Genomic DNA, 25,612 nt, shown 5'->3' with positions numbered 1-25,612 from the left:
AAAATTATATGCAATAATAAACACAATTAAATACATATATATTACCCACTCGCTGTTGTCACTGGGTAGTTCTAGTTAGGACTACATTTCCATAGGAAAATCATTTTTCGGTTTGCTTACAACTTTGGTGCCATTTAACCAATCTTCACATAACTTTCCAACAAAAAAGTTCTTCTACCTCAGCTGCTTACTTGAAAGCAAGGGTCGAGAAAAAGTGGGGTCCTAAGATGTATTTTCCCTGTTCATTTTCCCATACGAAAATTAGACACAGCGCCAAAACTGTTGAACAGAATGACACCAAATTTGGCAGAAAGCTAAATCTTGGTCCAGAAAGCATGCTTTTTGCGATTTGGTGCAATTCCATTCAGTAGTTTTGGAGAAATTAAGGTAAAACAATATATACATTTCATGCCGTGGAGGATCTGTGGAGGTGACTGATCTAAAGATGAGATCTGATTGGCTGCCACCCCATCAAAAAAGATGTGATGGTAGCCATTTTAGGACTCGGCAAAGATAAAATATATAAGATGTAGGGTATGGATATCCTGTCCCTTTAGGCCTGGTGTGGGGGGGTTTCAAAGGGACATCCTCTGGGGCAAAAAAATTATATTTTTGTCTAATTGTACTGCAAATACAGGGTGGATCCCTGAATCCGCAGTAAAATAAATAAATAAATAAAAACAAAAGAACCTGTGCTTTTCAAATAAAAACTCCCCGGAGTGGGCCAGGGCCTGGTGGGGCTCTCCGCAAATTATTCAGTCGAGTGGGATCATCGAGCCCACTCCTAGAGCCATTTTCAGGCCCAATGGACCCCATCCCTTGGGCCAGATTAAAAATTAGGGTCGGAGTAGGCACCCTCCAGGTACCCCGGGACCCAACCCCCAATGTGCATTAAAATAAAGGGAAGGAATTGTGCGACCGCTCCTTCCCAAGAATCCAAGAGACCTAGGTGACCCATCCCCCCTAGTGCAGATTTGTTAATTGGGAAGGGGCGTGCAACCCCCCCTTTCCTGGGCCATACCCCATCCCAACAGACAGGGTCACTCAGTGTCCCAGAGATCCCATTCTCCGGGACACTGTGGTTTCCCTGCCTGTAAGAGCGTTGACAGGGAAGTCTCTTGGCCTCCTGCTACGTAGGACCACATAAAGTTCTCCCTGCCTGCACTCTTGCAGGTTGTAAAACAAAGACTTGCTCCCACCCAGCAGGAACAAAAGAAAAGATGCTCCTTTAATAAAAAGGGAAATGTTGCCTACTCCTGCATGGCCCGCTTGCATCCCCAAACAAAAGTAATACTGTGGGGTGTAGCGAGTGGGCTCCAGGACCCCCAAAAATTAATTTTAAAAAACCACACTAAATGAGTGGCAGGAGCCTCTCATTTATTATTCACAGCTCTAAGCGCCCCTTTATGCCCTGCGAGGGCTTTTAATAATTTGTTGGAGCCAGGTGGGACCCCTACAATGGGCAGGGGCACCACCAAGCATTTTATATGTTGTGGGGGCTGCAGGAAATGCCATCTCCCACAAGCAACATTAAAAAAAAAACAGCAAGTCTCCTGGGTCATTAAATCCATGAACCCAGGAGAGCATACCATATATTTTTTTAGGCACCACTAGATGGAGCTCTGTGATTTGAAGCGCAAGTATGGCACCCTCTTGTGGTTGTTTTCATGGTTGTATTTTGTGGGTTGAAGAGTAGTAAAATAAAGATGCAAAAATGTGTTGATTTTTAAAAATATTTTGATCACACTATTTAATCTTTTTATGATAATCACTTTTATTAAATATTGTGCGACTTAATTAAATCTACATTTGATTACAGTTATTGAGGATTATTTGACAAAGACAGTAGGTTGCTTATATATGCTGATCGCTGATATACTGACTCCTTGAAAAAGCCAATAGGCTCACTTGTTATATTTAGGTGTTCTGACCCTTTGACAAAGTCAGTAAGTCTACCTTACTTAAAATAACACCCATTACATTGTAACATCAGATAATAAGACTGGGGGAGTTGGGCGCGATTCCTAGCCAGAGGCCAGGCCCTGTACTCAGCCGCACACTGTGCACCGCCACTGGCCATGCTTTGGGTAGGGAGGGAGGGTGCTCACAGTGGGTTGGGTGCAGGGGCCTGGCCACAGGCCAGGCCATTCACCTAGCTACTTGCCACACATGACAATAGATATCCTACTTTATGGTTAAAAAACATTAGAAATTCACTGAAAAAAACCAAAACTTAAAAGTTATTATAGTTAGTTGAAAATGTCAGTTAAAACATATAATTTTAAGCGAACAATACCGTGAAATTGAAATGAAAATAAATGTATAAAGAGCTTGAATGTCCAAGGGCGTCTTGGCGCCCGACAGCACAGCAGAGGGATGGTTATGGTAACTAAAGTAAAAGCTAGAAGTTAAAAAGCCAGGTCTTAAGATTCCTCCTAAAAATTAACAGGGTAGAGCTGGTCTTTAAGTTGAGGGGAGGGCATTCCAACGTTGTCTTACCATAAACAAAACTGGTGAAGTTCACTAGTTAGTTATCTCAAGTAACTCGCACACTCACCATGCACTGCTAATTACCTCATTTATTACAACACTCATGAATGTTCTATGATGTCACTGAAACATCTGAAATTACATTATTGATGACAACACTGCACAGGGGTGCGAGTTATAATTACATTTGGACATGACTTGTAGTTACTTGAGAACTATATTTGGTGAATTTCCATGGTTTTGTTCACTTAAAACGATATGTTTTAACTGAAATTTACTTAACTATAAAGTCCCTCTAACCTTTCTTTTTTGCAGTGAAAATCAAAGTGTGTGTTTGTGTGTGTGTTTGTGTGTGTGTGTATATATATATATATATATATATTTTTTTTTCTTGGAACTTTATTTTAAACCGGCGTATTAACTGCGCCAAATAGAAAATTGACCACTTTTGATGCTTATCCTTTATTGTTTTTGTTTATATAAATATGACATCCTCAGGATCAAACTATTTTCTTTTTTTGGCAGAAAATGTTTGCAATAAAATATATATTTTTTTAAATAGCTTTGCACCAACCTTCCAAGGCCAGAACCATTGGCTTTGCTAAGGCTTGTTTGTATTTCTACCATCTTCTAAATGGTCACAGGGCCATATTCACAAAGTCCTGCCTTCGAAAGTTAGAGATTCGCACCACTAGGATTGATTTTTCTCCTATGTTTGGAGTACATTTATGACTCATTTGATTAACATAGGACCCCAGGTGTACTTAATAAGTGTATGACCATTAAAATTTCCTTGAGTAATACGAGTAACATTTTCGCAAATGGGGTTTACGCCATGTTATTATTTCTAAGGTGTAAATCTGATGCAAATGTTCACTTACACTCAACTATTTTCCTTCTCCAAAGGAAGACTTGATTTTAACTTGGATAAACCCCCTACCCTATACTCCTATGAAATAGGAGAGTGTTCCCTCGCCACTCATACCTGGGCAAGGCACCCACTCTTGCCTTTGACTTTGCAAAGTAGTGAACTACATGTAAGTGGTTGTTAAATGCCCACACACTTCGAAATTTGTAAATTTCTGTATACTATATTTGCAGTTTGAGCCACTTGGAAATTACCACAACCCATCTCTTACCATCAAATGTGCAACAGCAGCAAAAATTCCAGTATACTAGCAGAAGTTCCCCATTCACAGTTGGTAGTTTTTGCATGCTCAAAGTGGCCCTTTTCCGCTTCCAAATTCAAGTTAAATGTGTGTGGTACTTTGTGAATTTGTCCCATAATATCTTGACTAGTTCTGTTTCTGCTTATTTTCAGTGTCTCCAACTTTGTATTGCTCATCTTCTTTTCATTTCTCCCTTCCTCATCTTTTCCTCTTTTTAATCTGTTTTGATTTTAGTACCGACTCTCTACCTTATTGCCGACACGTATGCTGTCACTGTTCTCCCTTTTCTTCACCTTATATCTTATTATCTCGGTTTTTCTCCGCAGGTACATGGTTCGGAATCTGGTATGGACCCATGTGCAAGAAGGAGTACAATCAAAAGCATGGTGTTAGACAATGGCTACCCCAGTGTCCTTGCTACTTCTTTTGTTTGAAATGGGATATTTAACCCTTCAAGAAGCTTTGCAGAAGCTTTACTTTCTTGGCCCGATTGCTTTGTAGTTTTTCTTCGTCAAATAAAAGGAGCCTTCGTATGAAGGGAAAAACTTCATACCTTCAAAGTACAATGGAAGGCTGAAATCATTTTGAAAGTGGGAGCATTGCTCTTCCATTGGAACTCAAGTGGGTGGTACAGACTAGTGCTGTGTGCCATGGCCCATGGGGAGACCCGGCTCATGGTCCCAGAGAGATTGGTAGCCATGCTTGAGTCCGGCATGGAAAAAGTACTCCTAATTGACAGTCGCCCCTTTGTGGAGTACAACACTGCACACATCCTCGATGCTGTTAATATCAACTGCTCCAAACTTATGAAAAGAAGGCTGCAGCAGGACAAGGTGGTGATAACCGAGCTAATTCAGCATTCTGCAAAACAAAAGGTAAGCACTGGGGTTAGTGGAGGTTGCACATGTTTTATTTGACACTCCTAATCACCAATCTCATCGCCTGCTTCTAAACACTCGTATATCCAATCCTACTCGCTCCCTAGAAGCCTAGCTACACATATTCCTAGCCAGTCCTCCGCCTTAACCCACTTCTGCCTTAACATAAAACTTTCGACTTCTGTCCATCCACCTTACTCAATGCCCTTCTCTATCCACCTGTCTCAGCTCTAAGGCCCTCCTCCACCTATGAACCTAATGTTTCCCAGTTACAGTTTTTATGAACCATTGGAATAACACCTCATGTAAAGCATTCTGTTACCTTGTAGAAGTTATGTGAATGTGGCATTATATATGCCCAACCAAGCATGTTGTTGGTTATTCATATTTGAACTATTAACTGATTTAAGAATATAGTTACTGCTATATCATACATGTACTTTTGCAGAAATCTTTCTGCCAGGGTGTAGAGGAGATGCTCCGACCTAGATACATCCCTTTAATACATGGAGCAGCATGCCAGGATTTAAATAAATTATCTTTGGAGTTATGACTGTGCTGAATTCTGGGCAGGCCTCAGGAGTGGATGGCCCATGTGTTAAATGGACTACTGTTTGCTAATTGTCCTACGCATACTCAGTAAGGATCATAGATCTTGTGACTCATTTCCTCTTCTGGATTTAAAGTAGCAACTATAGTATTTACTGACCCGTTCACACTATACATGGCTTGATAGGTACATCTGGTACAGGTCTGGTTAAGAACCCTTGCACCCAATTTACATCAGTGGTCCTACAGAATTCCATGAGAACATTTGGCTTTGTGCCCTATTTATACATTATCTACATTTAGAATTTTATTTGAACAAACTAATTGAGTTGTTACCAACCCGAACGCACCTGGCCATGCAAATGGCATAGTATCCTTGCTCAAAAAAGATCCAGGCATTCAACTGGATAACAAACTCGCCTAGTATGTACAGGTGCAGATATTAGTAGCTGGTTATTTTGACTTACTCTGTTGTAAGCTTGCTGGCCACCATGCACTATCCAGTTTAAAGTCCTCTGCATTACAGACCAGTAATAATACCTTTTGATCTGAGAACACAATCCTGGAGTACAAGTATTTTGAGTCTTGGACTGGGGATACCTCCTTTCTTTTGATTGATATGCATGTGTATATATCACTGAAATAAAACAAAGGTCGAAGTAATGTTATAGTTAGGAATTGTAATAATGTTACTTTACATTTATTTAAAAAAACACACTAAAACAAAATATTCACTGAAAAATCCAAAGGTTAGAGCGTTATAGTTGGGTGAAAATTTCAGTGAAAACTGAACGTTTTTAACAAAAAAAAAACCTGAAATTCACTGGTTATAATTATCTCAAGTAACTATAACTCGTGCCCTAAAGTAACTATAACTCGCACTGATTTGAAACCGGTCCTAGGATGCTTGTTTCCGGTCCAGGGAGGACCTGGCTTGGCAGTTCGGGCTGAACTGTTTCCATGAGGCACAGGGTCAAGACTGATTTGCATATGGCCAGGTCTAAACTAGGGTGGCATGGTGAGCAAAAGAATGATGGATTTAACCCAGATCTCTTGACTGAGGGTGAATGTTTTGATTTGTTCTGTATTCCGTCCATCAATTGTGTGTCTTTTACTATAACTCGCACCCCACTATCCACTGTTTTGTCATCAATAATATAATTTCAAATTCTGCAGTGTTATTATCAGTGTTATAGAATATTTCGTATAACAACATGTAATATGTGGTATAATTAACTGTGCATTGCGAGATTCGATCTGGAACCCTCCACTGCCCCAACCAAACGAGCTAGGGGGGCAAGGTATTCTACCCCCTTAAATTCTTGTTTTAAACAATTTCAGGACAGGGGAATAGGTAACTGAGTCTTCTAATGACTCCTGTGTAACATTTTTTCTCATATTGCAGCCAGCCAATCCAAGCACTCGCTCCTGAGGCAGTGTGTTGGCCCAAGGGGAAAAAAGCCCCCTTGGCCAATCAAAAGCTCTGCTTTTAAAGTTGAGTTTGAAGGAATCTCATAACCAGCTACCCAGATATACAAATATTTTTGTACCTTAATTTCTTAAAAAACTACTGAACAGATTTACACCAAATCAGAAAAAGCAAGTTTTCTGGACCAAGATATAGCTTCTTGACAAATTTGGTGTATTTCCATTCTGCAGTTTTTTGCGGTAGCACTGCTTACGCCCACGGAAAATACATGGGTATATTGCATTTTTGGACCCCCTCTTTTTCTCTTCCCCCGCTTGACAGATCACCCTGACACTGTCCATGAAGAAGCTTGTCAAAAAAGGGGATTTTATTGGAATATTTCATAAAGATTTGTGTAACTGCACCAAAGTTATTAGAAGTTATTAGAAAACCAAAAAAAGGCATTTCCTAACGAAATGCAGTAATTATATCTTGCTTTCCCAGTAGCCGTCAGCACTGGGTATGTCCGGTTTCCAAGCACTTTCACACTACTTTTGTTTTTTTATTTACTGATCCATCTCAAATCAGTAAATCAAACATCACTTTGTTTTGTAGACCCTACCACATGTAAATCAGTCTTAACTGTGCTCCTGAGCAGTCCATCGTGAACTGCCAGGCAAGGTCCTCAACGAAACACAAGCAACCCAAGACTGGTTACTATTAGAGCAGGGTCAAGACTGATTTGCATATGGCTGGGTCCAAACTGAGGTAGCCGAAAGATAGATGGGTTGAATGCTTCCTTGAGCGATTTCCAGTGGTTAGACAATATGAAAGCTTTTCTTCCATTACCTGTTTTATGTTTGATATACCGCCCTAAGTGGGAAGGGTATGCTCAGACATGTATTCAGTGCTCACTGTGCCACTGGAACAGTGCTAAACCCAACTGAAACCGGTCTTGAGGTTTTTTTTTTTTGTATTTTTAAAAATATTTTGATTGAGTACTGCAGATAATATACATGTGTACACAGTTGATAGTGAAACCGGTCTTGAGTTACTTGTGTTCTGGTTCAGGGAGGATCTGGTGTGGCAGTTCGGGCTAAATTGTTCCTATCGGAACAAGGTCAAGACTGATTTGCATATGGATGGGTCCAAAGTGAGTTGGCATGGTGGGTTGGGTTGGAATGCTTCTCTTAGCAATTTCTAGTGGTTTGACAAATTGCAAGCATTCCTTCCTTCACCTTTTGTGTGTTTGAGGTATAGCCAGAAGCCTAACCTAAACCGCTGAATAATAAATACAGTCTTCGCAAATTAGGGTTATACATGCACCATACATCAGTCAAGTCATACTGCTACTGCAAGTGTCTCAATAGTTGCTGTTTAGTGGCGTGCAGTAGTGCTTTGTCTAACAAACACAGGAACACACCTAATATTTAAGTTCCCCAAATTCTATTTTGCGAAGCTAACTCAGTCAAGGCCTTGGATGCGTCTGTGTTCAGTCTTTATATGTTAACCAATGTAATGTACTTGCTGCCTAGAGCTTCCTTTAGTATCCAGTACCTACCCTCAGGATCTGATGTAACTATTCTAGGCCTGAAGGGAATGCTGCATTTGATAATTATGATAATTGAGTAGGTTGAGTTTTTTTTATAACTTTTATTTTTTCAGGGCTTGGCAACAAATTTCCGCCAGCCACTCTGCTTAAAAAATGCGGCAATCACTCCACCTGTGGGAAAATCTTTGCTCATGTAATTTGGTGAGATTAGTTTCCTGCAGCACTGCAAATGCAACTCCTTGCGTAACTAAACATGCAAGCACTTTTCCAAATTTTCTGTGGTTGTGTAGCCCACTAATATTCGATGTTGGTAATTTTACTTGCAGGTCCGATGTACCTATGAGTGCACCTTGCTATCCTCATGTCTTCATCTCTGTGGAAGTTGATGAAAGTTGGATAAAGCATGCAGCAGAATCAACCACACGTTCTCTTGACAAATCCCAACATCCCATGACCGCCCACCCCTACCCCCAATCAGTCAGTGAACATTTCCCTGTAATTGTTAGCTGTGCCAACAAAAACCCCACCAAACGTAGGTTTGAAAATCATTGTATAATCAACATGTGCTATGCTTCATGAGCTAGACAGCCTAAGGTCTGCACAGTGTCCCAAAGGTTAACAGGTAGAAGCAACATACCATCACCTCATGTGGCGATCTAGTGATCTAGAATCCAATGTTTGGATGTATAAAGACAGGTTAATATAGAACTGCAGTGTTGTCCTTGGATATTCTTGTTGAGCAATGGGGTTTACCGCACGAAGCGTTCAATAAAGACAAAGTTCATAACCTTTATGCCATTATGGGTCCGGGTCCTAGAGTTCCATTTGTGGTTGAATGATTTAAACATAGATGAATGGTGTGCGGCTGAAAGAGCTAGAATGAAACTTATGCAAACTGGTCCCAGACTTAAGGAAGATCTGGACTTGCGGCTTGAATTAAAATGGACACTAAGATTTCCCCCATATGAGCAGGTGCTCATGAACAGGTGCTAGCTAAGTATGTCTTCAGTTATTACAGTATTATATAGCAGAGCTATTGTATGGGTTACTCTGCCATGGTTTATAGGAGGAGGGTCTGGCATGTCTGGTGCATATCTCAGTGGAACCCACTGGGAAGATTTTCTTATAAACGTTATGATCCCCTCCTGACTCTCTGGAATGAGTTTAATGTTAAAACTTTTGAAAATGATTATTGCCTTAAGATGCTAATGCATACATATTACGCATTATCCCAAAAAGCATGTATATGCATGTAGTAAAATTTTAAATAAAGACATCTTATTTTTTAAATTAACAAAATGTGCTCGAAATATACATGGCTGCAAGCATGGTGGCCACTAGCCCATGGCTCTACCATTGCTGCAAAGCGGAGTTGGCCAAATCAGTAATATAGTATGCCCCCTGCCTAGGCCCCATGTTTAGCAGTTAAGCAGGCGTATGCAGGCAGACCTGGGGCTTGCCACAAAACAGCAGACAACTGATGTTATGATGGCATCCTTTGGCACCATCGACTCAATAATGACTAACTTAGATTAAGGTCATTCACCAAAAAATTCAGCTTCATGAGCGGCACAACCTCCCATTAACTACCAGATTCTTAGAGGGGGCTGTTTTTACTTAGTGACCACTCCAGCAGCTCCTCTACCTACTGAGGACTCACAACAGTCACTTAACATGGTAGGTGAAACGGATAACTAGAGTTGGGGCTGAACTGACGACACACCATATAATATTAGGCATTTTGCTACTCCCTAAGGAAGGGGTATAGATGTGCCCAACTGGGTATGGTGCTTGCCAGATGGTGTATGGCCATTCATTGGGCAAGTCCAACACCACCGATGCAGAGCAAATGGAGAACTGACCTTCTAGAGTGGGCAATGGTTGAAGAATGTAATCTTCAAAAGGTGCGCATGGATAAAAACGCGCAGAGGGACTTGGAGTTGTGGGGCATGATGGTAGACCTCCTAGGAGAGAGAACAGAGGGGAGATATTGGATGGCTCTTCTCCGGTTTTGCCTCTGGATGGCGGTGGTGGCCCCCCAGATAATGGAGCAAGGCCAGTTAGGAACAGCTAGGAACTCTTACCCCCCTCTTTACCCCAGGCATTTCTGGGGCTTTGCTGTTTGTGCTGAGAAAGGTATGACAGTGAACGAATGGTGGATGTTTACCAGCTCCCTCCCACACCTCTCTTTCAACAGTCTGTTCAAAAGTAGGCCGTCTACTTAACGCATGCACAATCCCAGGTTTGAATATATTGCTTGTTTTGGGACCTTGAGTGCTGGAAGGCCACTATGCTGCAAGACAGTCCTGTGTTGCTGTCACGGGTCTTGACCCAGAGAGTTTTGTAATGTATTGTTTGCATATTACAATATGCTAATAAAGACATAGTCCCGTAATCAAGATTAGTAGCAACGTCAATATTTAGAAAGTGTGTTTAAAGCTATTGGCATTTTCCAAAACGATACAATACAGTGATAGAGGCAGACTGTTGGGTCATAGTCCTCAAGCGACTGATAAAGTAAAGACGTACAATGGTTAAAAACTTCCTCCATCCCCAGCTAAGGTCAAACGGCCCAACGGCAATACCCTTCATATCTATAAATGCTTCTGCCAGGGTTAGGCAAGATTCAGTGGTACATCACCATACAAAATATCGTGATTTATTAATCTGAAGCCAGTTGGTCAGTAGGCTCTTGGCTACCCTTTTTTCCCTGTTTTTGATTGAGTTTTCCCTTGCTTAGGTGGAGATTGATTGTGAGCTGCAGGTGGTGGTGTATGACCAGAGCTCCCCTGATGTCTCCTCGCTGCCGCCAGAAGGTTTCCTCGCTGTGCTCCTTGGCAAGCTGCAAAGTCGATTTTGCTTCGTGCACCTTCTAGCAGGTGAGACCACAATTTACTGTGAGCACCAATGAATACTATTGGCATTGACGTCAGTCACATGTTTTTCTTACGTTTTTCCTCCCAAACCCTTTTCTCCTACACTCTTTTTCCTACAGCTAAAGGTCCTTCCTCGCCGCTGTACTTTACTCGACTTTTTTTCTGTTATGAATCCACTTATGACACCTTGTTCACCTCTTCCTTCACTTCTTTGTTTGTGTTCCCCTTTTCATTGGCTAAACTATTTAAATTGAACATGCTGAACGATGTAAGTGCATGCGAGTTCCTCTTGACAATATGATTCCTGATACTATGGTTAAATTTCCTTCAGCTACGTCCGGGGTTTGTAGTAAATATCCAGTTTGATTGTGGCCTTTAGGCAGGACTCTCTGCAAAAGAATTTGTATTCTGTGAGGTGATTGGCTATTGTGATGGAATCCTCTGGAGCAGAGCACGTCACTCCATTACCACTGCTTGGTTGGTGGGGTGACAGTGTTATTTAGGTTTGTTTGAGCGAACACTGATAAGATAGCAAAGCCTCGCCTCGCTGACTCATCGCGTCAGTTATTGCACAAAGGAAAACAAGGTCTTGTGTCAGCATACACATAGCTTGTGACATGGCTTTCGGTGATAACCCTCCAGGGGTCAATGAGCGACGTGCTCGAGGAGCAACAGGAGTAGCCCAAGGGTTTCTGAAGACTGTGATGTGCAGGGGGCATAACATTTATTGAAAATGTGCCTAAGACAGCTGTCAGAGGGAGACCATTACTGTTGAGATTCGAGCATTTACAGACTGAAATTTGATCAGCACTACTTTAAAGTTGACTAGAGATGTACAGAGGCAGTCGTTGGGACGGCACGGGCTGTTGCAGCTGTTAGTTGGCATACTGTACACGGAGGCGCCTGGGCAGTGGTTGACATTGTCTTTTGTGAATGGGCGGTTTAGACTGAGCAAGGGAGTCTAGGTGGGAGTGAAATTTTACCTGCAGGGATTTAGGGATGGTTGTTGGGTTGCCTGTTGAGATAAGGGATGGCTGACAGCGGAGAAGGGATGGAGGGAGGGAGGGTGTTCGTTCGTAGTCTGTGAAGAGGCACCCAGGCACTTGTTTTAATGAAGAGCTAGGCACATCCTCCCTACAGCATTAAATTGCGATATTACAGGTATTGTTGTTCTACACTAAGAAATGGAAATGAATTCATTGAAAAAAGCGCTAGTTTGGCAGGCATTCTGTTGTGTTGTCAGTGTTAAAAACCACAAACATGCTTTGTTCTGTACATGTTGTATCGTTTCTGTTTTTGTTATGTGACTGATTTGCATTAGTTACACGTTTCTGCATCTCAAGATGAGACCACCCATGTCGCTGTCATGCTGATTTCTGTGTTCTCGTCTCTATTTGAAAAAGAATCAGCGCCAGAGGGAAAGGCCAGTGGCTTGCATGTGAGACTTTGGCCTCTCTCGCCGCCTTCACTTGCCAGTGCAATAATTCCACCTTTCTCTGACCTAGCTCTTGAGTATGAATGTTTATTTTGCTAGCTGCACCGATCTTTGCCGGTTGCAGCGCCTGCACCAACTAAGTTAAGTGCTGCGCCGTTTTGTGATATGATCTGTGGAAATCCCTACCCAAGAACTTGATGAAAACTAATTTTTAATATTTGTCTGTCGGCAGCATTAAGATATTACAAAAAGAATGGTGTTTTGCGTGAGGAAAAAGGAAGAATGTTATTTCCCAGCCGCCAAACATCTGCTTTGTAGTGGCAATTAAGAAATATAAAATGTGGTGCAGAGGGATAGTCACCATCATACCTTAGGTTACCAGCTGAGTGACTCATGTAAGAATCATTCTTTCAGTCTCGGGTCAACTCCCCCGCCCATCACAAAGTGGCTAGCGGGAATAGAATCCCTCCTTCCCAGCGGAATTCATGTCTGTCCGTTCCTTTTGCGGTGCTTTTTTTGTTGTTTATTAGCATTTCAAACAACACAGAAACAACAGTAATGTGTACAGCAGACCAGTGCTCAACAGCATCCATCCCACAGTATATATAGCGCATTACAGATTTCCGAAATAGTAACTTGAGTCGGTGTATAGCTACAGCACATACAAAATAGTACATACATTTAATCCATTTGATACGTTTTAAGAAATTCCACTAGGTAAGTCCAGTAGTCTTTGGGACGAGAGCTAGCAGGTAGTTCTTCCTCATATGTCTGCAGAGTGTCTTTACAGTACGTTAAATCTAGTAACCATTTGTGAGAAGTTGGCCTGATGTGCAGTGCTCACTATTCTAGTGATCACTATATATCAGTCCAAACAACCCTTATTGATGATTGGTTGTAAGTCAACCTTATAGACCAGCTATCCTAGTAGTATGGATACGAGCAGTCTAAGGCTAAGGCTCTAGAGGGCGTGTTAAGCCAGCTGTTTTACCATCACATTACCCCTTGAACACCCAGTGAAAGGACACCACACAAGTGTTATGAAAATAAACAATGTATTTATTAGAATCACAACAACCCTGTACTCTTTATGAGGACAGGGTGCTAAGCACACAACAAAACTCTTACGAGAATACTTAAGTTAGCACGGTATACACAAATGCCCGAGGGGCACGAAAAACCATATACTTTAAAAGTGGAATGCGAAATTACTAGCAGGTAAGTACAGTACTAATAGGCTTTGGAATCGCTAGGACTTGACTATGGAATCGTTAGATTACTTCTAGGAGACCTAGGGGACTCGGGTGCAGAGTGTGCACTCTCACGCGGGATGCGGGACAAAGTCTATGGAAGCTAGTAAAGTTAAAGTTAGTGTTCACGGGCGAACCCGACCTGGTAGGGAGAAAACGACAGTGGATCCTGACCCTTGGATAGTGAGGCTATGCTGGGACACCGAAGTGCCGAAGTTACCTAGCCCAGGGGCTGCAGCTGCATAGGTCTCAAAAGACGTCGGGAATCCTCGTTGCCGGACCAGGAGCCTGGAAGAAAGATGCTGGCAGGCGACCAGTGGAGATTGTTCGAGTTGATCCAAGCCTGGATCTGGAAGAAGGACGATACCTGAAAGCAGAGGGGACCAAGTTCGTGACTACTAGCCAGTAGTCAGTGGGCACCAGGAGGGCACCGGATGGTAGTCACCTCGACTAGGTGAGTGGGCGACGCTGGCTCTGCAGATCTCACGGACCAGGAGGCGTTGTCGGCGACCAGGATGGAGAGGCGAGCTGTCCCACGATGGATGAAGCTGTCGGCGTCGAAGTTACCCAGGAATGGGCAACAAGCCTTGGCAAATTCAAGCCCACGCGGTGGACTCAAAATGGCGTCTTGAGTGGACCAGGAGGGTCCGGGGTGCTCCTCTTCTGGAAGGGAGCAAGGGCCAGTCTGGAGCAACCAGACCAGCAGCAGTGATGTCGTCGGGCGTCGTTCAGAAGGCCACAAGCCAGCGGGCTAGTAGCCAAACAGCGCGGTGAGCAGCAGAAAGCAGAAGGGCCCCACGCCGATCGTGGAGATGCTGGGGGGCTGCTCTTCGGTGCTGGAGCTGCTCAGGGTCGGGGCTTCTCGGACCCCAAAGCACTCACCAGGAAATTACTCGGCGGGCTTGCTGTGCAGAAGTCGTGCAGTCTTGAAGATGGCCGGTCCCTCGAGGTCTCGTCGCACCCACGGTTCTCAGCTTGGCTGTAGAGGTGGGTAGAGGTCAGAGGTGCCAGGGAAGCCGGTTCTCGTCGAGCTGGGCAGTCGGATTCCGGAGGAAGGACGTGCAGCAGACCGCAGTGTTCTTGATGGTGCCTGCGGATGCAGGGTGACTACTCCTTAGCCACAAGGGAGAAATCTTAGGAAGAAGTCTTGAGTTCCTTTCGTAGAAAGTAGTTTCAGGATTCAAAGATGATCTGTTTTGGAAGGGGGCCAGTCCCTACCTTTATCTGGGAAAAGGGGGCTGGCACGCGACTAAGTCCTGCCCTATGGGTGGGACCAGGAGGGGGGTGGTTACACCCACTTCCTTGGCGGGCTTTTCCCCAGCACAGGGTCTGGAGTGTCCCTGGAACTGGTTCAAGCCAGCCTATGCACAGTGAGCACCGGGGTGCCACGTGCAGTCACCTTCCTCTGAAGCCCTGCCTACCTACAATACACAAAATCCTGTCTGGGGCGGTGCTGGCACCGCCCCTGGCAGGAAACCCTTTGTCCTTATCTCCTGCTCTGGGAGGACTCCCAGCAGCAGGAGGGCAGACTTGTGTCTCGGTGGCAGCATCCATTTTGTGGATGCTAAGGCTCTGTCTGACTTTAACCGGGGTTAGGGGTTACATACATGCCGTGTCCCTCTAGAAGGGTGGAATGCTAACCCCGTCGCCAGAATTGGCGAGGGGTTAGTATTCCAATTCGTATGACACCTTACTCGACATGTTTTGATAAAGCGATACCAGAGTTGGCATATAACCGCGAGGATTATAATGCACTTAAGAGTATATGGTATGCGATATCATGGAAACGGCTAAGGGATAGATCCCGAAAGCCGCAGACAGGCTCAGCTCGTGCCAGAGCACCATCTCACACGATTCCAAGCACTCTGCCTTCAGGATTGTTAAGGCCTGCCATAGGAGTGACTGATAGGAGATCTGTGTGTCCATTTTAGGGTTAGATATAGGCATACTATATCTAAAGCAAAGGGTGAGTACACCACCTTGCCCCAGCTGTCGTGCAGCCAGTTGTGTCAGTTTAGTTAGTCAGCCCAGGGGTGGCACAATACATGCTTCAGCCCCTGGGAGACTTCTGGGTGCACCTCAGCCCTGGGTACAGGGACTTGGAGAGGGCCCAGTGCCAATTCAGTACCTGAGTACAATTTGGATAGAGAGAACAGCTAGGCTGTGGGTCTGATTAGCAGGCCCACAGCCAGGGAAAGTCGTAAACCAGTGCAGCAAAAAGCAAAAATCTGGGTGATCATAGGATTGCAGACCCTACTCTCCTACATGACCCCCCCCCCCCAAACTTTGGGACAATAAACTAACCTTGACCAGGTGAGTCTTCTTGCTCTAAGTGGAAATACCTGGAGAGCCCATCAGCATTGCTGTGATCAGTACCAGGTCTATGCTCCACTGTAAAATCCATCCCCTGTAGGGAAATGGACCACCTAAGCAGTTTGGGGTTTTCACCCTTCATCTGATTTAGCCACAAGAGGGGCTTATGGTCTGTCTGAATGGTGAAGTGAGTGCCAAACAAGTAGGCCCTCAGCTTCTTCAGGGCCCAGACCACAGCAAAGGCCTCCCTCTCAATAGCTGACCAATTTTTCTCTCTGGGTGTCAACCTCCTACTAATGAAAGCAATAGGCTGATCATTACTATCAAAATTCAGTTGAGACAGAACAGCCCCCACACCCAACTCAGAAGCATCTGTTTGGACAATGAATGGCTTGGAGTAATCTGGACTCTTTAGGATAGGTGCTGTGCACATGGCCTGCTTTAGGTCATTGAATGCTTTCTGACAGCTTGCAGTCCACTGAACTTTCTTTGGCATCTTTTTGCTTGTCAGGTCATTAAGAGGGGTCACTATGGACCCATAATTTCTGACAAACTTCCTATAGTACCCAGTCAGGCCCAAGAAAGCTCGAACTTGAGTCTGGGTGATTGGAGGAGTCCAGTCCTTGATGGCCTGTATCTTACTCTCCAGTGGCTGAACCTGGCCTCCACCTACAAGGTGGCCCAAGTATACAACCTGTGTCTGCCCTATCTGGCACTTTGTGGCCTTGATAGTGAGGCCTGCCTTTTGCAGAGCCTCTAACACTTCCCTCAGGTGGACCAGGTGATCCTCCCAGGTGGAGCTAAAGACAGCAATATCATCAAGATATGCTGCACAGAAGTCATCCAGCCCAGTGAGGACTTGATTCACCAACCTTTGGAAGGTGGCAGGTGCATTTTTCAAACCAAAGGGCATTACCACAAACTGATAATGCCCACCAGGGGTAGAAAATGCTGTCTTGGGTTTGGCTTCCTCAGCTAACCTGATTTGCCAATACCCAGCTGTCAAATCAAATGTACTTAAGAATTTGGCAGAAGCCAATTTATCTATAAGTTCATCTGCTCTTGGAATTGGGTGGGCATCAGTCTTAGTGACTGCATTGAGGCCTCTGTAGTCTACGCAAAACCTCATCTCTCTCTTACCACCCTGGGTGTGAGGCTTTGGCACTAGAACTACTGGGCTAGCCCAAGGGCTATCTGAGGGCTCAATGACTCCCAGCTCCAACATTTTCTGCACTTCAGTTTTGATGCAGTCTCTAACATGATCAGGCTGTCTGTAGATTTTACTCTTGACAGGCAGACTGTCTCCAGTGTCAACATCATGGGTACACCAATCAGTTTGGCTGGGTGTCAGAGAGAACATATGTCTGTAGGATTGCAGAACTTGCCTGCAATCCTGTTGCTGATGCTCAGTGAGGCTGCCACAAAAGACAACACCATCAACTGATCCATCATCAGGATTCTGAGTGAGCAGGTCTGGGAGAGGGTCACTCTCTTCCTCCTGTCCCTCATCTGTGGCCATGAGCAAGCCCATGTCCTTCCTGTCAACATATGCCTTGAGCCTGTTAACATGGAGCACTCTGAGAGGGCTCCTGGGAGTTCCAAGGTCCACCAAGTAGGTAACCTCTCCCTTTTGCTCAATGATGGTGTGGGGCCCAGACCATTTGTCTTTCAGAGCTGCTGGGGCCACTGGCTCCAGCACCCACACCTTCTGTCCTGGCTGGTACACAGTCAGAACAGCCTTTTGGTCATGCCAAGCTTTCTGAAGTTCTTGGCTGGCCTCAAGGTTTTTAGATGCCTTTTCCATATACTCAGCCATCCTGGAGCGGAGACCAAGTACATAGTCCACTATGTTGGTTGCAGGCTTTTTGAGAGGTCTCTCCCATCCTTCCTTCTCCAAACACAGGGGTCCTCTCACAGGATGCCCATACAGAAGCTCAAAAGGGCTGTAGCCAACCCCCTTCTGTGGGACCTCTCTGTAAGCAAACAAGAGGCAGGGGATCAGGACATCCCATCTTCTCCTAAGAGTTTCAGGTAGTCCATGAATCATCCCTTTCAGGGTCCTGTTGAATCTCTCAACAAGCCCATTGCATTGTGGGTGGTAGGGTGTGGTGAACTTGTAGTTCACACCACACTCCTTCCACATTGCAGTCAGATATCCTGACATGAAGTTTGTACCTCTGTCAGAAACGACCTCCTTAGGGAAACCCACTCTGGAGAACACTCCAACTAGGGCTCTTGCCACTACAGGTGCTGTAGTGGTCCTAAGGGGAATAGCTTCAGGATACCTGGTGGCATGATCCACCACCACCAGTATAAACTTGTGCCCTGATGCTGTCTGGGGTTCCATTGGACCAACAATGTCAATCCCCACCCTTTCAAAGGAAACCCCCACCACAGGTAGTGGTATGAGGGGGGTCTTTGTTGTGCCACCTGACTTACCACTGGCTTGGCAAGTGACACAGGAGCGACAAAACTCCTTGGTATTCTCATTCATATGGGGCCAGTGAAAGTGTGAGACAAGCCTGTCCCAAGTCTTTGTCTGACCTAAATGACCTGCAAGGGGAATCTCATGGGCCAAGGTGAGAAGGAAACCTCTCAGAGACAAGAAGATGACCAGCCTCCTGGTTGCACCAGGCTTGGGGTCTCTTGACTCAGAGTACAGGAGTCCATCTTCCCAGTATACCCTGTGGGCACCTGTGGCATTCCCTGCAGCCTCAGCAGCAGCCTGCTGTCTGAGGGGTTCAAGGGAAGGACAGGTTAACTGTTCCTTCCCCAGGTCTGCTCTGGAGGGTCCCCCTGAGCCCAGAAACTCAACTTGATCAAGTTCAAGCTCTTTAGGCTCAGTTTCCCTCAGCTCTCTCAGATCAGCCTCCTCAGAGACTTGATCCTCAACCTGGGGTAAGGGGGAAGGCAAAGCCTTACCCTTACTGCTCTTCTTCTTGGAAGGTGTCTGGTCCATAATTTCAGGATCCAGCACCTGTTCAGTGGGGCATCTTCTGGCCTGTGACCTAGTCACAGCAAGCACATGTGCTGGCAAGCCTAACATCTCCATGTGAGTCCTCTGCTCCACTTCTGACCATTGTGATGACTCCAAATCATTGCCCAACAAACAATCAACTGGGAGGTCTGAACTGACTACAACTTTCTTTTGTCCCTTCACTCCACCCCAGGAGAAAGCCACAATTGCCACACTATGACTAGTAGTGACATTGCTGGCATTGGTCACCAGGAAATCAGTACCTGGCATGATCTGTCCAGGGTCCACAAAGTTAGGTGTCACCATGGTGACACTGGCACAAGTGTCCCTATAGGCCTGAGCCATTTTGCCATTTATCAAAGGTGTCTGCCTGTATTTGCCCAAAGTATTGGGACTTATCTCAGGGGACATATCTATATCCCCTTTACAGACAAGGACAGCCTGAGTGAGTGTGCCAACTAAGTTGTCAGACCCCTCAGTACCCAAGGTTAACCCAACTAATGCCTTGGGAGGTACACTACCACTACTGATTGTACTAGGGGGTGCAGTTGCCTTAGGGGCTGTAGTGGCAGGAGTTTGTCCTCCTCTTTTGGTGCACTCACTAAACCAGTGAGACTTACTTTTGCAGTACTGGCACCACCTTTTTGACTGGCCTTCTTGAGTCTTCTTCTTCTGGGAAGCCTGACCCCCACCCTCTTTGGTTTGTTGGGGACCTGGTGAAGACTTCTGGTCATTTTGTTCATTCTTAACATTACCCTTCTGGTCTGCTTTCTTCTGACCACCCTGGTTCTGGTTCTGCTTGATCCTTGTCCTGACCCATTCGTCTGCCTTCTTTCCCAATTCTTGGGGAGAGGTCAGATCTGAATCAACAAGGTGCTGGTGCAGCAACTGGTTCTGACAATTGTTTAAAATTTGTTCTCTCATCATTAGATTATACAATCCTGTGTAATCTGTAACCTTGCTACCCAGCAACCAGCCCTCCAAAGCCTTAGTGGCACTATCCACAAAGTCAGACCAGTCCTGAGACTGAGTTTTCTGGGTGTCTCTGAACAGCAACCTGTACTGCTCAGTGGTTAAACCAAACCCATCAACCAGTGTATTCTTCAGGACCTGGTAATTGTTAGCATCCTCCACTCTCTCTTGTAGTGAGGAGCTTATCTCTACCTTTACCATCAAAGGAGAGCCACAGTATAGCTGCCCACTGACTCTGGGGAATGCACTGCACAGTGCAGGCCCTCTCCAGAGCAGCCATCCATTTCTGGATATCATCCCCTTGCTTAAAGGGGGGCACTATCTTAGTCAGGTGTTTAGTATCTAAACCCTTCTCTCTATCTCTTGGGAGATTGCTGCCACCAGTGGGAGCTAGCCCACTCATCTGCTGCTCTCTAGCAAAGGCAAGCTTCTCTTTGGCCAGGGCAAGTTCTTCCCTTTCAATCCTCAGTTCAGCTTGTCTCATCCTAGCTTCATGCTCCATTCTCTGAGGGGAAGTAAATCTCCTCTGTGGAGGATTCCTTCTCCTCTGGGAAGAGGCATTAGAGTGCAGAGATCTATTGGAGTCCCTAGAAAGAGATCTATCTCTCCTAACTCCAAGGTTAGGCCCACTTAGGGTTAGTACTGGGGGTCCCCCAGATCCTAGCCCAAGTAAGTCTAAGTTGGCCCTGGTTAGCCTTCTGACTACCTCAAGACCTTTGTCTACCTCATCCCCAGAGAGTTCCTCTTGATCCTCCTCCTCAACTGCTGTGGCAGTGTTGGGGAGGTCTGGATCTCCAGAGGTGCCCTCCAAGGCTGGCATGTTCTCATGTAACTGAGAAATCTTTCTGGCATCATATGTCTCTAAGAGACCTATCAGAAAGGGAATGGTGGGGTTAGACCCCTGCTTCAGTTTCCTGGAGACACAGATCTGTCTCATCTCCTGGAAACTGAGAGCTGCATATCTGGAAGTGACCTGTGGAGGGTCAACACTTACCAGGGGAGTCTCAGTGGACTCTCCATGGTTAGACATGCTTTTCTAGTGAGGTGTAAGTGGTGCACTTACCTACACTATATGTTTGCCTACTGATCCCTTGCTAGAGTTGTAGTTTAGGGTGTGCTAGGCCCTAGGAGCTACAACAGCTGGTTCAGTAGAACTCAGAGTATTCTAAGCTAAGTTATATGTACCTTTAGTACTTATGTGATCTTTCACAAGATATTCTTAGGGCATGTGTGGTAAAACAACAGCAAGCTCAAATCCCAACCGCTGCTCACCAATGTGAGAAGTTGGCCTGATGTGCAGTGCTCACTATTCTAGTGATCACTATATATCAGTCCAAACAACCCTTATTGATGATTGGTTGTAAGTCAACCTTATAGACCAGCTATCCTAGTAGCATGGATACGAGCAGTCTAAGGCTAAGACTCTAGAGGGCGTGTTAAGCCAGCTGTTTTACCATCACATTACCCCTTGAACACCCAGTGAAAGGACACCACACAAGTGTTATGAAAATAAACAATGTATTTATTAGAATCACAACAACCCTGTACTCTTTATGAGGACAGGGTGCTAAGCACACAACAAAACTCTTACGAGAATACTTAAGTTAGCACGGTATACACAAATGCCCGAGGGGCACGAAAAACCATATACTTTAAAAGTGGAATGCGAAATTACTAGCTGGTAAGTACAGTACTAATAGGCTTTGGAATCGCTAGGACTTGACTATGGAATCGTTAGATTACTTCTAGGAGACCTAGGGGACTCGGGTGCAGAGTGTGCACTCTCACGCGGGATGCGGGACAAAGTCTATGGAAGCTAGTAAAGTTAAAGTTAGTGTTCACGGGCGAACCCGACCTGGTAGGGAGAAAACGACAGTGGATCCTGACCCTTGGATAGTGAGGCTATGCTGGGACACCGAAGTGCCGAAGTTACCTAGCCCAGGGGCTGCAGCTGCATAGGTCTCAAAAGACGTCGGGAATCCTCGTTGCCGGACCAGGAGCCTGGAAGAAAGATGCTGGCAGGCGACCAGTGGAGATTGTTCGAGTTGATCCAAGCCTGGATCTGGAAGAAGGACGATACCTGAAAGCAGAGGGGACCAAGTTCGTGACTACTAGCCAGTAGTCAGTGGGCACCAGGAGGGCACCGGATGGTAGTCACCTCGACTAGGTGAGTGGGCGACGCTGGCTCTGCAGATCTCACGGACCAGGAGGCGTTGTCGGCGACCAGGATGGAGAGGCGAGCTGTCCCACGATGGATGAAGCTGTCGGCGTCGAAGTTACCCAGGAATGGGCAACAAGCCTTGGCAAATTCAAGCCCACGCGGTGGACTCGAAATGGCGTCTTGAGTGGACCAGGAGGGTCCGGGGTGCTCCTCTTCTGGAAGGGAGCAAGGGCCAGTCTGGAGCAACCAGACCAGCAGCAGTGATGTCGTCGGGCGTCGTTCAGAAGGCCACAAGCCAGCGGGCTAGTAGCCAAACAGCGCGGTGAGCAGCAGAAAGCAGAAGGGCCCCACGCCGATCGTGGAGATGCTGGGGGGCTGCTCTTCGGTGCTGGAGCTGCTCAGGGTCGGGGCTTCTCGAACCCCAAAGCACTCACCAGGAAATTACTCGGCGGGCTTGCTGTGCAGAAGTCGTGCAGTCTTGAAGATGGCCGGTCCCTCGAGGTCTCGTCGCACCCACGGTTCTCAGCTTGGCTGTAGAGGTGGGTAGAGGTCAGAGGTGCCAGGGAAGCCGGTTCTCGTCGAGCTGGGCAGGTGGATTCCGGAGGAAGGACGTGCAGCAGACCGCAGTGTTCTTGATGGTGCCTGCGGATGCAGGGTGACTACTCCTTAGCCACAAGGGAGAAATCTTAGGAAGAAGTCTTGAGTTCCTTTCGTAGAAAGTAGTTTCAGGATTCAAAGATGATCTGTTTTGGAAGGGGGCCAGTCCCTACCTTTATCTGGGAAAAGGGGGCTGGCACGCGACTAAGTCCTGCCCTATGGGTGGGACCAGGAGGGGGGTGGTTACACCCACTTCCTTGGCGGGCTTTTCCCCAGCACAGGGTCTGGAGTGTCCCTGGAACTGGTTCAAGCCAGCCTATGCACAGTGAGCACCGGGGTGCCACGTGCAGTCACCTTCCTCTGAAGCCCTGCCTACCTACAATACACAAAATCCTGTCTGGGACGGTGCTGGCACCGCCCCTGGCAGGAAACCCTTTGTCCTTATCTCCTGCTCTGGGAGGACTCCCAGCAGCAGGAGGGCAGACTTGTGTCTCGGTGGCAGCATCCATTTTGTGGATGCTAAGGCTCTGTCTGACTTTAACCGGGGTTAGGGGTTACATACATGCCGTGTCCCTCTGGAAGGGTGGAATGCTAACCCCGTCGCCAGAATTGGCGAGGGGTTAGTATTCCAATTCGTATGACACCTTACTCGACATGTTTTGATAAAGCGATACCAGAGTTGGCATATAACCGCGAGGATTATAATGCACTTAAGAGTATATGGTATGCGATATCATGGAAACGGCATAATCCCGAAAGCCGCAGACAGGCTCAGCTCGTGCCAGAGCACCATCTCACACGATTCCAAGCACTCTGCCTTCAGGATTGTTAAGGCCTGCCATAGGAGTGACTGATAGGAGATCTGTGTGTCCATTTTAGGGTTAGATATAGGCATACTATATCTAAAGCAAAGGGTGAGTACACCACCTTGCCCCAGCTGTCGTGCAGCCAGTTGTGTCAGTTTAGTTAGTCAGCCCAGGGGTGGCACAATACATGCTTCAGCCCCTGGGAGACTTCTGGGTGCACCTCAGCCCTGGGTACAGGGACTTGGAGAGGGCCCAGTGCCAATTCAGTACCTGAGTACAATTTGGATAGAGAGAACAGCTAGGCTGTGGGTCTGATTAGCAGGCCCACAGCCAGGGAAAGTCGTAAACCAGTGCAGCAAAAAGCAAAAATCTGGGTGATCATAGGATTGCAGACCCTACTCTCCTACACCATTGCTTAACAGTCGTGACTTTTCTACCATTCCAGCACATAGAGACTCTGCGTTTCGCTAAAAGCAGAGCCACCACACAGAATTTACGCTTCAGGGCTCTCTGCTCCAGCAGTATGCCCAATAGGCATGCACGGATAGTGCAGTCTACTGGTACGCCGATCATGGTACCCAGTAGTTCAGTGATCTTTAACCAATAACCCGCTATTTTTTCACAGCCCCATGCTAGATGAGAGAAATCCGCATCCTGCATATGACATTGTTTGCATTTCGAGTCTGTACTAAGGCCGTATTTATGAAGCCTAGCCGGCGTATAATATGATTGGTGGAGGTATCTATAATGTATTATGCGCAAGTTTCCATTGAGTGTCAGTAGTCCAGTGAGGGCGCAGGCCGTAGCCCATTCCTCTGGTGAGAACGGGTTCTCTAGAATGGCATTTCATTTGTCCAGCGCGCCCTGTGTGTTTCCTGCAATATCTGCTTGCAATGAACGGTACAGTTTAGATACCATATGAGTTGCAGTGGTGGTCGTGAGAATAAGTTGCAAAGGCGCCAATTGCTGCGGTTCTGCTGGGTATGTGGGATAAAGCTTCTGTATAGCCTTTTGCAATCTAAAATACGTGAACTTAAACAGCAATGTTGGGTTGTTTATGTAAGTGAGGTCTGAAAAACTAATGAAACCACCATCTTTGTATAAATCACCCATCGTATCTATACCCACTGCATGTAGTAGTCCCATTCCCACCTTCTCCTGGGTAACAGAGAGCTCCGGGTGGTGGTCGAGGGGTAGAGCCTCCGCATATAACGGTAGTTTGAGCCTTTTTCCCCATAATGCGCCAGGCCTTATTAGGAGTATCTATGGTGTTAATGTCTTTGCTATGCAACGCAGGTCTGGTATGCGTTCTGATAGCCTGTAGTGGGATAGGGTGTGCATCTCCTTCCTCAACAGCCACATGGGTAAGGAAAGAGATTTCATGAAACCAATGGTGAGCGTATTGGGCATGCGCACATAAATAATAGAGGAAGAAATCGGGCACCGTATACCCTCCTTGTTCGAATGGCAGAGTGAGAGCGCGCAGTTCAATTCTGGCGTGTTTGCCCGCCCAAATGAGAGATAGAACCATGGAATTAATTCTGCGAAACACTTCTATCGGGGGATGTATCGGGATATTATTAAATAGATACAGAAGTTTGGGCAAAACAACCATTTTAACCATAGCTCTGCGATCCGCCAAGGACAGTGGCAAGCAGTTCCAACGTTTTACCTTGTCATCCAGTTCAGACACCACTCGGCCATAGTTCGTGCGAATAACAATCTCTGGATCTCTGTGGAACCATACACCCAGATATCTTATCGGATCAGATTGCCACTCTAGTGGGTAATCCAGCTGTTGGGGAGTTGTAGTGTCAGTCAAAGGGATAATGTTAGATTTTGCCCAATTAATATGAAGCCCAGACTGTTGGCCAAATCGAATATATTCACGCAGCAAGGGGTTCAGTTTCAGGATCGGATCTCTCACATACAGCATCATGTCATCCGCATATAGCGAAATATGTAGAGGCTGACCAGGAAATTGAAAAGCTGAGTAGTGGTGATGCTGCCTAATTTTGCATGCAAGAGGCTCCAGGGCCAGAGCAAATAATAATGGGGACAGAGGACAGCTTTGCCTCGTCCCTCTGCCAATTAATATGGGGTCAGATACGTATCTATTTACCTTTTTATACGTGCAGTGGGAGATGAGTATAATAACGTTATCCATTGTAGATATATC

At 45.9% G+C, this 25,612-nt stretch overlaps 1 protein-coding gene across 1 annotated transcript in view; it reads left to right on the top strand.

Moving 5' to 3' along the window:
- Nucleotides 1-25,612, top strand: part of DUSP16 (dual specificity phosphatase 16) — a 359,160-nt gene that overhangs the window by 147,087 nt on the left and 186,461 nt on the right. The window contains exons 2-3 of the mRNA XM_078673542.1: nucleotides 3,986-4,534; nucleotides 10,787-10,925. Of these exons, the coding sequence (XP_078529668.1) occupies nucleotides 4,310-4,534; nucleotides 10,787-10,925 (364 nt within the window). The 5' untranslated portion in view covers nucleotides 3,986-4,309. The remainder of the gene's footprint in view (nucleotides 1-3,985; nucleotides 4,535-10,786; nucleotides 10,926-25,612) is intronic.

Source organism: Lissotriton helveticus, chromosome 1_1 (genome assembly GCF_964261635.1).
Source record: "Lissotriton helveticus chromosome 1_1, aLisHel1.1, whole genome shotgun sequence".
NCBI lineage: Eukaryota > Metazoa > Chordata > Amphibia > Caudata > Salamandridae > Lissotriton > Lissotriton helveticus.
Note: the sequence above shows the minus strand (reverse complement) of the source record. Positions and strands in the feature narration are given on the sequence as shown.